Below are 16178 nucleotides of genomic sequence, written 5' to 3'. Positions count from 1 at the left end.
TGTCATTTTGACCCTTAGAACTCGTGTGTTGGGATTTGACCAGTCGGATCTCTTGGCACAATGGATTGGGGATTCTTCCTTCTTCGTTTTTGTAATTGAGGGGATCAAATCTATTCCATGCCAAACCTTTGTTCTTGCTAGAGGAGAATTCTTCACATTTCGTAGCCTAGAATTTTGAAATACCATATGAACATGAGTTGTTATTTTTTGGACATGCGATATCTTGGTCATGATGATGAATTACATTAAAGGGTTTGAAACATCAACCAATAAACAATGATGATGTGATGTGATTAATACGAAAATTAGTTTCTAAGAATCAATATGTATCACAAAACCTATTCATAAATTAAAAATCTCCATAGTAAAAAAATAAATCTTCAAAATTAAAAATTTAATTAATTTTTTATTATATACATATAATTAAAATATGTATATTTTTAATAAAATAACAATAATAATTTGTTGAGAAGATTTTTAAATGTAGTCTTTCAAACCAAAGAGTATCGTTCATCGTCAAGACAAGTTGAAAAATCAGATCCTCGGTTAAATTGATAGCACATAACATCTAATGACTAAATAAAATTATAATTCAACCATAATAATAATAATAATCATTTAAAAATAAAATTATAATTTAATAATTTTTTATTAATAAAATACCTAGTGACCGCCATTTTCACTAATTTTTATTTAAACGTGGGACTAACCTGCTATCGTTCGTAGTTGTATAAATGTTGATGTAAATGCGCGTTTTTAAATAGCATCGCAACCTGTGGACGACACTGTTGTACCCGGACATCGCTACGAAACCTGCGGAGGGGTTTTGCTAAGGAATTGCAGAAAGGGAGAAGCGAAAATGATCGAAGTGGTGCTCAACGATCGGTTGGGTAAGAAGGTTCGGGTGAAGTGCAATGAGGATGATACGATCGGAGACCTCAAGAAGCTCGTCGCTGCACAGACGGGAACCCGCCCCGATAAGATCCGAATTCAGAAATGGTACAATATCTACAAGGATCATATAACCCTGAAAGACTACGAAATCCATGATGGCATGGGCCTTGAACTCTATTATAACTAGGTTTTCTGTAAAACGATGGACCCTTTGAACTTTGGTATTATATCTTTATAATTGTGTATTATAACTAGGTTTTCTGTAAAACGATGGACCCTTTAACTTCGGTATTATGTCATTATAATTGTGTATTATAACTGGGTTTTCTATAAAACGATGCAACCTTTGATATGTTTAAAAAATTTCTGCGGTTAAGCGTTTTTATCTAATCGCTTGCGGACCTTTGTTAATGGGTGCAAATAATGTGATATGTTCGTTATTTTTTGCGATTTCTGATAATTTTTTTTTTAATTAATTTTTGAAGTTAGGGTTTCTGGTTTTTTTTGAAATTTAGGATCTGGGTGTCAGAGTTTCTACTCCTAAATTTTTACCGAAATCTTAATTCTGAGATGGAACACAATTGATTGCTTATCCCGTTACATGGGTATATATTGTTGAAAGTCTTATGGATATATAAATAATCTGAAGCCATAAGAATGATGGAGATGCCAAAACATTAAGTTTACAAACCAATTCATTTTGTTGTAAGGCCCGCCCAGCAAATTTCCTCGTTGAAAGGCTGTCTTTGTTAAGTCGAGCTATTTCTGAATCCTGTGGTAGTCATGAATGCTGATATGTAACCTGATTGTAGATCCTGTAACTAACAGAGATTTGACAAATCGAATGTTAGCTGTCTTTATTACTGTGAAATTATGCATATTCAAACATCATCTAAGATGGGCGGCGAATTTTCTTATTGAGTACCACCATTGATTCAAGGAAGCCAGTCACTCAGTCATCCATCATCCATGTTTGTGCCGTCATAGAGTATTGAAGTGCCAAATTAATGCTTTTATTCAAGTAAGCAAGCCAGTTAATGCACTATTCTAAGATAGACGTACCCATTAGATATGTCGATTTCAGGTCTTACCCAGTCGGTTGAAAGCCTATTCTGCCAGTCAGGGATGTAATTATCAGCATACTAGTTATTTGTTAATACATCCTTGTTATCTGCTGATACATCCCTCTGCTTACTTCATCCCTGTTATATAGCTGTCGACTTAAAACATGCCTGTAATCTGCTGAAACATCCCTGTTATCTATTAAAAGCCCTATTCTGTATGTTTGTAATCCCTCGGTAAACCTGTAAAGGTGCTCATTTGGGATGGTTCTGTACGTCTAAATAGCAGTGGGTAAGGTGGTAGTATGAATTGATTATTTGGGTTGACTTGTCCTTACTATCTATTTTTGGACTAAGAATAAGCCAGTCGAGTGATCGAATGAGCCAGTTCCTTAAGGGTACCGCTCCTTAAGTACTCTGCGCTGGTGTCAAGGGATAACCTTGGGCAACAGGCTGCGCCATTGCACTATCTGCATTGAATCTCTTACTAAGAATAACATATATTACCTTTATACTCTCCTGTCATTATCTGTTGACTGCTACTGTGTACTCCTGTGTGTAAGGGTGTTTTGTAAACTGCTAATGCTGGGCCTCTTATAAACAAGATTTCTGAGAAATCTAAAGAGGGCAGGGCTTGGAGGGTGCCTTTTTGTAACTGCCTGTGCCCTTGTCTTTGCTACTTATATTTTGCTGTTAAAAAAGATTGAAAAGTTTGTACATCTACGTAATTTTATGCAAGATACTTTATATACGTAATTATGCATTGGTGGAGTTCTCCTAGCTTATTATTATTACCAGTAATTCAAATTCTCTCTCTAGCCTTGGTATGGCTTGCAAGGTCAGTTCATCTACATGTTATGTCAATATGGTCTATGAGGTTAGTCAGCAGGGTTGGTCAATCAAAATGAAAGGAAATCCTAATGAATATGATATGTCATTGTAACCTACCATTAGACTGATTGTCAATCTTCACCATAAGAGTCGATAGCCTTGCGCTCTTTCCCCTTCTTCTTTGAATGCCTGTTGAAAAGCAACAAAAGGGAGGAAATTAATGAGTTACTAATGGAGAGATTTTGTGGTCTTTCTTCCTCATATGTGATAGTGAATGCATGTATTGAATTATTGGTGTTGGAAAATCAGGAGGCTTATGTATTAGAGATGATTTTCTTTAACTTGATAATTACTTGTAATAATTTTCTTTAACTTGATAATTACTTGTAATAATTTTTTTTAACTTGATAATTACTTGTGATATATGTTGGCCTTTTATTACTTTTATTAGTTCTTGTTCATCAAGCAATTACACAAGATATAGGCTTCAAGATAGGGAAAAACCCCTCCAAGGGGAAAACTCAGAAAGAATGCTTCTCTTCTTATAGAATCTTCTTACAATGAGACTTCCAAGACCCAAAGACCAAAGCCCAAGATCCTCCCTGGCACCAAGTCAGCCCCCAACAAAGTCTTCTTCAAGGCAGCTTCCAAACTTTGACCTACTGCAACTTAGCCCTAGATTTTTGGCCCTGCAACTGCACTTCAGAATTTCAGCCCTGCAATTTCGGCATCTTGCAACTGGCAGCAACAAAGCCCTAACTTCACACGTATGGAGAGAGAGATGATCCCAAGAATCTTCGACTTGTTTTCCTCTCTTTGTCCTTCTAGCTCTTCTTCTTCGTATTGCAGATCAAACTTGACGATGAGTGAATGTGCCAAATGAGGTCAAAGAAAGCAAAGCACAAAAGTGAGGAATGCTGAAGGAACTGGAGAAGGACCTTTCTATTGACGAATTGTTTGCTCAACAAAAAGTCCAGATAGCAGAGATTGGAACTGGGCTACTTTTAGAGAAACATATTTTAACTGTGAAGGAAATTGGAATTAGTAGAGATGTGCAGTGATGAGGACAAAAACATTTTGAAACTTGCACTGCTTTCTTCTGTGGCTGTTTTCAAGGATATTATCCCAAGTCACCGAGTGATGCTTCCCACAGAACTTGATCTGGCCATGAAATTTTCTATAGAAATAAAAAAATTGTGTGATTATGAATCCACTCTTCTACAGTGTTAACAGACATTTCTACAGAAGTTGATGACTTTGGGAAAGGGTTATTCCTTGCACAATTTGCAGTTCGATGTATGTGTATTTCACTGGAATCCATTCCACACTTTAATTGTGGGAACAGCTTGCTAGCTGCAGTTATCCCGCACAAGAGCTCCATTGAGAATTTAAACCGGAGAATGAGTTGTGCTGCCATGAGATCACTATTTTTGACTGAGAGAAATGGCCCATGAAGGTTTATTTTCACAAAAACTAGTTGAGAATTGTCAACCAATCTAGGCAATCTGTACCAGAGAACTATCTTCCATGGAAGGAAATGTTAGTTTATATATCCAAGTATCAGCCACAGGTTCTAGAAGTTTTCGAGATTTAAATGACCATCTAGATCCTCTTTGTGACTGATGACAATCATTACATGTTCTGATTTGGACAACCTTTTGTGCATGGCTGGTTAGAGTCGCTGAAGTAGAGATCGTTGTACACGAGAGAGTCCCATTTCTCATCTTCAAGACAACGACTCATGTGTCAAGATCATGTTGGGGATGTTTTTACTTCATACATGCCCTCTAAGTAGATTGTTGGAGCTGTCTCAAACAACCCATAATTCATAGTTTTCTCGAGTGCCTTTCCAACATTTTGTGTTAATGCATTGTTTAGAAGTCCATTTGGGTCGAATAGCGAGATTTTAATCGAGTATATTTAGTTTTGGTGACGATTCTCAGATAATCACAAGAAGATCAAAGGCAAGCCTAGTAGGAGGAAAAAACAACGAAAGATGTGCATAGATCTCAGATTTGTTTCTAAGAAAATGTTTTCAAATTCATTTTACAATGACTTCAAATTCAACCAGCCTCGATTAGGTGATTTATATAGCTAAATATATATATGAGAAGGCTGTTTTGTACGTTTCATTGATGGAATGAAGAGAGACGTTATTTTATGGTGATGTCCATTTTATTTCTTTATTGAAAAATAGGTGAAAGAAGAGTGGCTTTTGGACTACAAGATTACATTATCCTAGAGTTGCTTAAGCATTTTGTTTGTTGATAGTCTTGTGAGTTGGGTTTGTATCAAAAGATGTAACAAACACACCATGAAGAAACAAACAAATTTGATTTAGTGAATTCAGGATATGATGATAAAATAGATGAAGGGATTTGAGTATATTTGTATTAGACACTATAGAAATCACATTGTGATTCCTTTCTGCCCTGAAAGGATATTGTATGTAGTAGTAATATCTCACATTTTCTGGGAGGAGGAAGAGTTTTTAAAGATGCATCTATCTTTGCCTATGGCACGTCCTTACAATTAATTAGAATATCGATTAATGAATATTATTTCCAAATATTGTGATATTGAGAAAACTATTAGTGATTGTCTTTCATCATCAAAAGGTACATCACAAATAGGTACCTCCCAGACCTTTCTTAAATTGCAGTATCCATTAATAATAACATTATATGTGAACACATTAGGTGCTATGCTCTTTCTAAAACGTGTTTTCAAATGTGCTTCTAGACTATCCCATAGACCAATGTTGCTACGAAGACTACATCAACACCACTATGAGTAATACTTGGAGGCTTGCTTTATTGTCAACAACAAAATGTTGGAAAATACATGTTTGCAAACCTATCACACTCAATTTTCTGATATGTGGATCTTACAGGAAATTGTTGCAAATATTTTAAGATTTAATGAAACAATTAGTAGGAGTTTCTCATGTTTAACGAATATTGGACAATAGAGAGGATAATGATTATTGAATGTGGTTGCATATAAGGTTGGTTGTTACTCATGTTTTTGTTTGCCATTCTAATTGGACATTGGAAAGCAAATGATATACAAAGAACATCTAATTGGACATTGGAAAGCAAATGCTATACAAAGAACATCTATGATTTCGACAAGTGCTAAAGAACGAGAAATTCCTTTTGACATTAATTAGACACATTGATTGAGAAATTTCCTTTGACATTAATCACACACATTGATTAGGGGGTCGTGTGATGAAGGTAAATTGGTAGAGGTTTCCAATTATCGAAGAAAATGGTGGTTGAGGGCTTCACTCTATAAGTTGACGCTCACATTGCACAAATTTATGCTCAACGAAAAGGATTTGTTGCATAGGCCTTTGAATTTCATGATTATGAATAAAAGGATTTGTGACATAGGCCTTTGAATTTCACGATTATGAATAATGTTGGTGTCTCTCAAACTATAGCAAGAATTGTTTTAGATATTATGCAAATTTTATCATGTAGGGCTTTTTTAACGCTGGCTTGTGGAGATGGTTGCTGGACTACCAATGGAATTAATGGACAAGCTATTATTGTATAATAATGCTACTTACAAGCCCACAATGATACTTGCAATCTTTAATTCGTTGGATCAAAGTTGAAGAGTGAATGATAATATGTCTAATGGTATGTCTATGATACAATGAGATGATGGATCTATCTAGTAAAGATAGATGATGATTGTGGTAAGATATAAACATGAGGACAATGCTCCTTATTTGACATTAAAGCCTTGTGGCATGCCTTGGTTGCTTTATGGTATGGTTATTAGAGGTTGCTAATGGGACACCCTAGTAGTAAGGCTTTATATGTTGCTTACTTCTTGTGCATTAAATCCTTTTCCAAATGGATATCCCCAGGGACCATTTACCAAAGAGGAGAATGTTTGAGTTTGAAAGGATGGGTTGGAGAAACAACGAAATGAATCTTATGAATGATTTATGGTATGTGCTAGATGGGATCAAGATGGAAATATATGTTTTGGTGAGTTGGTGAAAAAGGTGTGCTGAACTATATTGCCATGCCAAGCTCTCAAAGTAGATACATATTAATATAAATAAATATTGGGTTGATTTTCATATACACGTTTCTTTTGATGATGGTTATAGGCATACATTGTGATGTTGGACACATATTTCATTAAGATTTTGTGTTAATTGTAGATTTTGTAAATAATGGAAATTGAAGAGTTATAGGTGGATAGGAAGAGTCACTTAACCTTGGAATATGAACCAATGGTCACGTTAATTGTTTATATACCTATTGCTCATTAATGTAGAGTCATCCAATTTAGGGGTTATCTTTGACATGGTGTCATAATTGGTTCTAACTCCATTCTTGAACAAATTTGGCATCACTAAATGCATACCTTTTTCTACTCCAATGGATCAAAATTTGAAACTCACATCAAAAGAGGGGAATGAATTTGAGGACGCAACCATGTACAAATAGGTTGTGGGAAGCCTCATCTACCTTACCACCACTAGACCAAATATCTCATTTGTTCTTGGCACCTTTTCCAAATTCATGCAAAAGGCGTGTGAAGGACTTACGTACTCTAAGGTCAACACAAACAATTAGTTCCAACAAATTCCATAATAAAGGAAAAATGTGGTGGTTGTAGACACAACAAAAGAAATAGTGGGGCTCAAGGAAATACTTGAAGATGTGCAGGAGAAATAAGTGAATTCAACTCCTTTTCTAGTTGTCAATACTTATGCAATCAAGTTGGCTAAGAATCCTAGGTTCCATGATTGAACTAACCACATCCACAAAAAGTATCATTTGATTCGATATCATGTAGAGGCCAAGACAATTCATTTGAAACATTGTTCCCTAATTGAGCAAATTGCCAACATCTTCACCAAAGCACTCAAAATAGAAAAGTTTGAAATTTTAGAATGATGCTTGAACACACATACACACACCCCTTCAACTTGAGTGGGGTGGGGTGTTGGGTAGATAATCCTTTGAGATTGTGTATTAACTGTAAATATTGTAAAATAATGGAGATTGAAGGGTCATAGGTGGATAAGATGAGTCACTCAACCTTGGAATATGAAACCAAAGTTTGCATCACTTGTTTTATATACCCTTTTCTCATTAATGTAGAATCATCTAATTTTGGAGTTACCTTTAATAATCTAGAAATGTGCTTTTGATAATTATGCTTTTGAAAATTAAATAGTGGTCTAAGAGTGATTGATGGAGAAAGAGAAACTAATGGGCTGAGTCCATTAGAAGGGAAGAGGAAAATGGAGCCAAGGGGATGATTTCACAATCTTACCTTATCCTATTTACGATGTGCACCAAAAAGAATCACATCTCTTTTAATACTAATGATGGTTTCTTAGAAGGCTAGTTTCATTTGAGGGAAACAAGAGAGTGGGATGGGGATGAGGAGAGGAAAGACTTGTAATTCCTCTTATTTAACCCTATTTATAAATGTATATGAACAAATGTGATATAGGCTAGCGTTGGTTGGAGTATGTATTTTTTTTGCCCTGAGAGCCTAGCAATGTACAATGTATATACACAATTTCCTTGGTTGCTTTTGTAGCTGTCACATATTCTGCCTTTGTTGTGTAATCTGTTGAAATTGATTGTTTACGCGATTTTTAGGGACAACTTTTGATCCAAGACTCATAATATATCCTATAATACATCCCCTTTCTTTTAAATTTTTGTTGTTGATAATGGGTTATATTTTCTACCAATATTTGTGAATGTTCTTTATATGTACTCTTTGGTTTGGACACAGTAAGATGATGGCCAGTGCGGATTTCTATCCCTCATCAAGTTACAAAAACTTGGTTCTCGTAGACCCCCATTGGTGCCTTGTGTGAGACCTCCCTTGTTCCATAGGCGTTGCTTAAAGGGTGGGTACCAAGTGGGGATTTTGTTAAGCACAATGCATGCAATAACCTTGGCCATAAACAAAATGATGCTAGTTGATGGAATTGATATAGATCCAAACACACCACTGTGTATCAACTGTAGTATTCCTTTTGATCTTGTAGCACAAGAGGATAATCTTACATGATTCTCTTTCCCATATAAACAATGTTCACAAAAATCAAAATCCAGAGAGCAATTAAACATACCTTCTATCATACCATTACTGTGTAGTATTGGAAGGCCCTTCTCTCCATTTATGTCCTGGTCTTTGATGCCACAACATAGTCTCTTTTTAACTATAGGAGTTTTTTCCTTTTGTTCCACTCTCAGGAACAACAAAACTATTGCAGCCATTAGTAATAGTGTTTCTTAGCACTTTATACACTCCTAATCTGATCTCTCCTAAGCAATACCATTGTCCGTCAAACCATCTTGCAAATATCCTTTTCAAACACTATTTTTACACCTGCATCACTCATCTTGCTTACAAAAATCAAATTTATGGACAATTTTGTTTAGTGTAGAACACTAGGGAGTTTTTTAATCCCTCCACTCATGATCTTCAACTTGAATTTTCCTCATCCTAGGATTTTGGTTATCAGGTCATCTACTAAGAAAACATCACCATCATCATATTTTTCATATTCATAGAACACCCTCCTTTTGAGGAGTCATAAAGGGATGCCTTTGAATCAACCAACCATGCCTCATGATCTACATGTGTATATCCCCTCCTTTATTTGAGGAAGTTTTTGTTTTTGAAGAATGAGTATCATCATATTCCTTCCATTTCTCAACACTTTTGGATTTATAGTATTCTTGTAATGTCCTTTTTCGCATCTAGAACATCCTTTTACAAGTTTTTTCTAGATATTTAGATCTTCCTTTAGATTTAGATCTTCAACTTGACTTATTTTTATTTATGTTTTGGGAGTGTCCTCTTATAGATAAAGCGTTTGTGCTTTGAATTTCCATATTTTCTTGTGTCATCTCCTCTGATAATAAGGATGGGATTATATTGTCGAAACTCAAAGTAGTTGAATTACTATCTATCGCAACAACCAAACTATTACATGAGTTTGTAGAGAACACAATAAATTGATAAAATTATCATCTGAAATCTTAATATCAAAAGAAAATAATTGACTTGACCACAACATTGAAGGCAATTAGATGCCCCGTCACTAAGCCTCCATGTTTCATCCCCATGGTATACAACTTTTTCTATAGGAATAATTTGTTCACCAGTGACTTAGATTGATACAAAGTCTCCAAATTGTTTCACAACGCCTTTATTCAACATCTTTGTTGGTGTATTACTCAAATCCATATCAATAAACTGATCTTTGTCCACTAATAGATCTTCCATTTTGAGCTTCCATTTTGCATTTATTGATCTCTATCTTTGAATTCCTTGCCGTTTCCATTCACCACAAAATTAATTCTGCAGATCTCCCACTATAATAAGGTTTATGATAGACTTGAACAAAATCCCTTAGCAACAAAAGTGTCTCCTTGAAGCCAAAAGTGCTTTGATACCAAATGTAGGTCTTGACCCTATACAATTTATTGTTGCAAATAGATTTTATTTAAACAAAAACTATGCAATGGCAATCACACACATTAAGATAAAGATTTTATCTTGGAAACCTAAAACCGAGAAAATGAAAAAGTATACTTATATATATCTCACAGAGTTGATAAACCGCCAATCCATTTACCATGGATTAGAATACAGTCATAGTTCGTTAATCGAAACTACAAAATCATTTTGCCACAACATTGTTAAGGGCAAAAATCATGTGGAAGACAAAGTTCAAGACAAGTCGAGATTGATAGACTTAAAGATGGAAGTATTGCTTTCAACCAATGATCTGTCAAGGCATCGAAAATCATGCCAGGGTTGCGTTTTGCAATGTTTCCGTGTGTTAAATGGTTTATGGAAAAAGTGTGACCCGTGTTCGTTTAGTCCACTGGGCCTTCAGATGCCATATGATAAGCGCTTTAGGCTGTAGGGCCATTTAAATAAGTGTTGTGGACATATGACAAAGGCATGGGACCATTCTACAATCTTGATTACCTATAAAGTCCTCGATGTAGAAAGCTTTGGGCACATAGTGATTAAGAGCCAAGTCTTAACTGATCAATACTGTTTATTCTACGATACAAGAGTTGAGGCTTCATGAATATGACTAGTGCTTCGAGCATATGATAAGGGCATAAGAGGGCCAATAGTCGTCAGTATACAATCTTGATTTTGGCATAATCTACTATAGCTTTTACACTGCTAAAGCTAGTAGAGAACTTGGTCTATAGACTTGATTTCGACAACCTTTTGGCACTGTATGCCAAATTTGGAGGTTGATGCAATATCTAGTAGTTAACCAAAGTTGGAACTGCATTTAGAGCTTTGCTAAAACATGTTATAAACTAGAATTGATTTTAAACAACAAAAGACTCGAAAAGTGATTCCAGAACAACATGCAGGGAAGACAATTGGATTGTTCACATGTAGAACACAATCGATCTATAAATTAAAGAACAAGTGAACAACAAGATAAGATTTAATTGAAAAATAGAGCCAAAGTTAAATTAATGTTAAAAACTAAATTTAGCAACTCTAAAGTCTTTATAAAGCAGCAAAGAATGAGCATAATGGGTATGGAATTGGAATCAAAGGTGTATTGAGATAGGTTATTTTGGTGAACATGACAAAGAATTATCTTTGAAGAAGGAAATCCTTCATGGTATGAGTATGAAAATTGTATGAAAGAATGATTAAAAGGGCTGTGCAAGTTGGTGCTTGCATAATAGTGAGTTGGAACTTCCTTTCGGTGGGTGCTGACAAATTAGGGAGTTGGAGCTTCCTTTAGGTTGGAGCTTGAGAAACCAACAAGTTGGTGCTTGTAGCAAGAAAGAGGGTTGAAACTTTCTAGTGGGTTGTAACCTACAAGTTGATGTACTTAAAATTGTAGCATTGATTGCACCATAATATAAAAGAATTAACAATTTTCCTAGTTGGGTTTTTGCGGTATATCTTGTGTCATGATTTGTGAGTTTGATGTGCTAATTGATTGTTTTTATCTGGGTTAAGTATTCCTCTGTGCAAGAAAGTTTTTAAATTATCATAACACTGATCCACCCCCCCTCTCAATATTATCCTGGTTGGCAACTGTGTTTCGACTTCCATATTTTCTTGTCTCATTTTCTCTGATAACAAGGAAGAGACTATATCATCCAAACTTAAAATAGTTGATTTACTATCCCATGAGTCTGGTAGAGAACACAATAAAATGACAAACTTATTTTTGTTGGAAATCTTAATATCAAAAGATACTCACTGACTTACCGCAATATTGAAAACATTTAGATGCTCTGTCACTGAGTCTCCATCCTTCATCCTCAGGTTATACAACATTTTTTATAGGAACAATTTGTTCACCATTGACTTAGATTGATACAAAGTCTTTAAATTTTTTCACAACTCTTTACTCGACATCCTTGTTGGTGCATTACTCGAATCCACACCAATACATTGATCATTGTCCAATAATAGATCTTCCATTTTGAGCTTCCACAAATAAAAAATCTACCCATTGCGTTTATTGATCTCTTTCTTTGTACTGCTTGCCATTTCCTCTCACCGCAAGAATCAATTCTACATCTCTCACACTATAATAGGGTCTATGACAGATCCGAACAAAATCCATTAGCCACAGAAGTGCCCACTTGAAGCAAAAAGTGCTTTGATACCAAATGTAGGTTTTAAGCATATACAATGACATCGTACACATTAACATAAATATCACAAATAGATTCTTAATTAAACAAAAATTATGCAATGACATCGTACACATTAACATAAATATTTTATTCTAGAAACCTGAAACAAAGAAAACAAGAAAGTATTATATATATCCGATGGAATTGATAAACCGCTAATCCATTTAGCATGGATTAGAATACAATCATAGTGCCTTAATTGAAACTACAAAATCATGGGAAAAATCACTATACACCACAACACCACTAAAGGCAAAAATTGTGTGTCGAAACCCACAAAAATCGAATGCAAAAACCATGTGGAAGACACAATTCAGGATAGGCCGAGTTTGATAGACTGAGGGACAACAATATCGCTGTCAACCAGCGATCATTCAAGGCATCAAGAATCGTGCTAGGGTCACATTTTGCAATGTTTTCGTGTTAAATGGTTCATGGAAAACGTGTATATCTTGTGATTGTTTTGTGCTTTAGGCCTTTAGACGCCTTATGTTAAGCGCTTTGGGCCATAGGGTCATTTAAATAATCGTTGTGGACATATGACAAAGGAACATGACCATTCTACAATCTTAATTACCGTTCGAGCCCTCGGTGCAGAATGCTTTGGGCACATAGTGTTTGAGAGCTGAGACTTAACTGATTAATAATGTTTAGCCCATGATACAAGATTCAAAGCTTTTGGCATAATTTGCTATAGTTGGCAGACTACTAAAGCTAGTAGAGAACTTGGTCTACAATCTTGATTTGGACAATATTTTGTTACTGTATGCCAAATTTGGAGGTTTATGCCATATTTGACAGTTAACCAAATATGGAACTGCAATTAGAGCTTTGCTAAAACTTGTTATAAACTAGATTGGATTTAAAACAACCAAAGACTTAGAAAGTTATTCTACAACATGTAGGGAAGACAATTGGATTGTTCACATGCATAACACAAATAGATCTATAAATTAAACAATAAATGAACAAAAAAAAGATTTTACTTAATTCTAGAGCTAAAGTTAAACTAATTTTAAAAACTAAAATTAGCAACTCTAAATTCTTTATAAAGTACCAAAGAATGAGCATAATGTGTATGGAATTGGAATCAAAGGTGTATTGAAATAGGTTATTTCGGGGAACAAGACAAGGAGTTATTTTTAAAGAAGGAAAGCCTTCATGGTTTGAGTATGAAAATTGTATGAAAAAAGGATCAATAGGTCTGTGCAAGTTGGTGCTTGCATAACAGGGAGTTGGAGGTTCATTTTAGTGGGTGCTGATAAATAAATCAGTGTTGAAATTTGGTACCGGAGGACAGGTGGTTCCCTTAGGCTTTGATCTTTGGCCTAGGGAAAAGTGTCCAAAAGAATTTAATTTTTCTCCTAAAGTAACTTTATAATTTTTATAAAGTTAAATCTAATTTAAAAGTGACTTTAAGTGATAAAGTTATTGAGTCTAATTTTAAAGTGACTTTTATAAAGTCAATGAAAAATTAGAAAGGAAAAGTGACTTTGGAAATAAATGACTAAGTGGGTCTTTATTAAAGTGGGGTGAATTAAAAAAGAAAAAGTGAGATTTAAATGAGCATTTAATCTCAGCCTTAGATTTCAATTTATTTCAGCCATTGGATTTAGGGATCACCCAAAAGTCACTTGGGGTTAGATTAAAGGAGGAAAAGGAGGAAAAGGTCATTCATTCTTTCATGAGCAGATTGAGAGAAGGAGAGCAAGAGAGCAAGAGAGATTTCTGAACAGGGAGGAGAAGGAGACAACAGCTTGGCACACATTCCAAGGCAGTAGTTGAGCAGATTTGTACAGCTGATTCAGCACACAATGAAAGGCAGATTTTGGCACGATTTTCAAGGAGTGGTTTGCACAAAAATCGAGGAGCAGTTTCTTGATTTTTTTTTCACGCAAAACGAGGGCCGTACAACGCATTTATTGTAGTATGTATAGCGCATTTAATGCTGGCCGTACAGGGGAACACTATGCAGTTGGAATTGACAAAAGATGGGACACTATGCAGTTGTGTGTCCGAAGAAGAAGAAGAAGAAGGGGAAGAACCAGGACGTGGCAGCTTCAACAGAGATTGAGGACTTTGCAGGTCGTTTTGACCGGGAGTTTGCGTTCACTACGTGTGAGTCCTCTAGTGCAGGATCACCTGCCACACAGGTTCAGAGGGAGCATGCTTTTCCCTCGATTAGCGGAGCATCTTCAGGTATCTGGTATGTGGACAGTGGGGCTTCACGTCATATGACAGGAGTCTGTGAGTACTTCTCAGGGATTTCAGAGAGTGGCACTGATATTGAGGTAGTACTCAGTGATGACAGAGTTGTTAGAGCAGTCGGGGTGGGGACACTGACATTTCAGAGGGAGTCCAAACCTCCCTTGAAAGTGTCAGATGTTCTTTATGTGCCAGGGATGAGGAAGAACCTCATATTCGTCTCAGTTTTGGAGGACAGAGGATATGCGGTACTGTTCAGGGGAGGACAGGTGTTGATGTATCCCAGGGGCACTCCAGCTGATTCAGCTAGAGTGATAGGTGTACGCCATGCAAAGGTGTACAAGTTTGCATTCCAGCCCCTTTTGGCATTGAGCAGTAGTACCGACAGCAGAGCTAGCAGTTCTGAGCTGTGTGATATTGGCACCGCAGGATGGGACATATGTATCATGGAGCCTTGAGGACATTGCGGGAGATCACTACAGGTGTGCCGGATTTTAGTACTGATCACTTTGATACTTGCAGAGGTTGTGCGATGGGCAAGTTTTCCAAATCCCCTTTTCCTAGCAGTGAAAACAGAGCGACTGGGATACTTGATTTGATTCATTCTGATGTGAGCGGTCGGATGTCTCATGTTTCTTTGAGTGGATATGAGTACTATGTTTTATTCATTGATAATCACTCCAGGAGGACCTGGATTTATTTCTTGAAGACCAAGAGTGAGGTCTTCAAGCGGTTTCAGGAGTTCAGAGCTCTTGTGGAGACACAGACAGGTCGAAAGATCAAGTCCCTGAGGTCGGACAATGGAGGAGAGTACACCCTTGGAGAGTTTGTTGATTATTGCGCGGAGGAAGGCATTAGGAGGGAGTTCACTGTTCCTTACAACCCCCAGCAGAACGAGGTTGTGGAGAGGAAGAACAGATCCATCATAGGGGCTGCCAAAGCCATGTTACATGATCAGGGGTTTCCATTGTTCTTGTGGGCAGAGGCCTGAAACACAGTTGTTTACTTGCAGAACAGGAGTCCGCATCGTGCCTTGGGGCACATGACTCCGGAGGAGGCTTTCTCTGGGAAGAAGCCTGATATTGGTCATCTTCATATCTTTGGATGCATTACATACTCCTATATACCCAAGGAGAAGAGGACCAAACTAGAGCCCACCGCAGAGAAGGGTATCTTTGTGGGCTACAGTGAGACCTCAAAGGCCTTTCGGAATTACATTCCTGCACATAGGAGAGTTGTTGTCAGACGGGATGTGAAGTTCGAGGAGGACAGGGCCTTTAGGAGGTCACGGGAGTTAGAGTATCTGGATCAGCCAGACCCTCAGCAGCAATTGAGTCAGTCGCAGGGATCCAGTGGGCAGGGATCAGGAGGATCAGGAGGTACATCTATTAGGATGTTAGGTCCGTCAGTGAGCATTGGCTCACCGAGCCAGAGGGGTGGTGCTCCGGGCAGCATGCAAAGCAGTTCACTAGGGAGTCCATTG

The 16178-nt window shown here is 36.7% G+C and overlaps 1 protein-coding gene across 1 annotated transcript; it reads left to right on the top strand.

The window, feature by feature from the left end:
* The first annotated feature begins 715 nt into the window (after nt 1-715).
* LOC149256559 (ubiquitin-like protein 5) lies at nt 716-1284 on the top strand. Its single transcript, XM_089460778.1, has one exon. It carries the CDS (start codon nt 860-862, stop codon nt 1079-1081), a length of 222 nt encoding a protein of 73 aa, XP_089316904.1. The 5' UTR covers nt 716-859; the 3' UTR covers nt 1082-1284.
* Nucleotides 1285-16178: the final 14894 nt, after the last annotated feature.

Source organism: Pinus tabuliformis, chromosome 7, assembly GCF_031772625.1.
Source record: "Pinus tabuliformis cultivar Carrire ecotype Pingquan chromosome 7, CPIR1, whole genome shotgun sequence".
Taxonomy (NCBI): domain Eukaryota; kingdom Viridiplantae; phylum Streptophyta; class Pinopsida; order Pinales; family Pinaceae; genus Pinus; species Pinus tabuliformis.
Note: the sequence above shows the minus strand (reverse complement) of the source record. Positions and strands in the feature narration are given on the sequence as shown.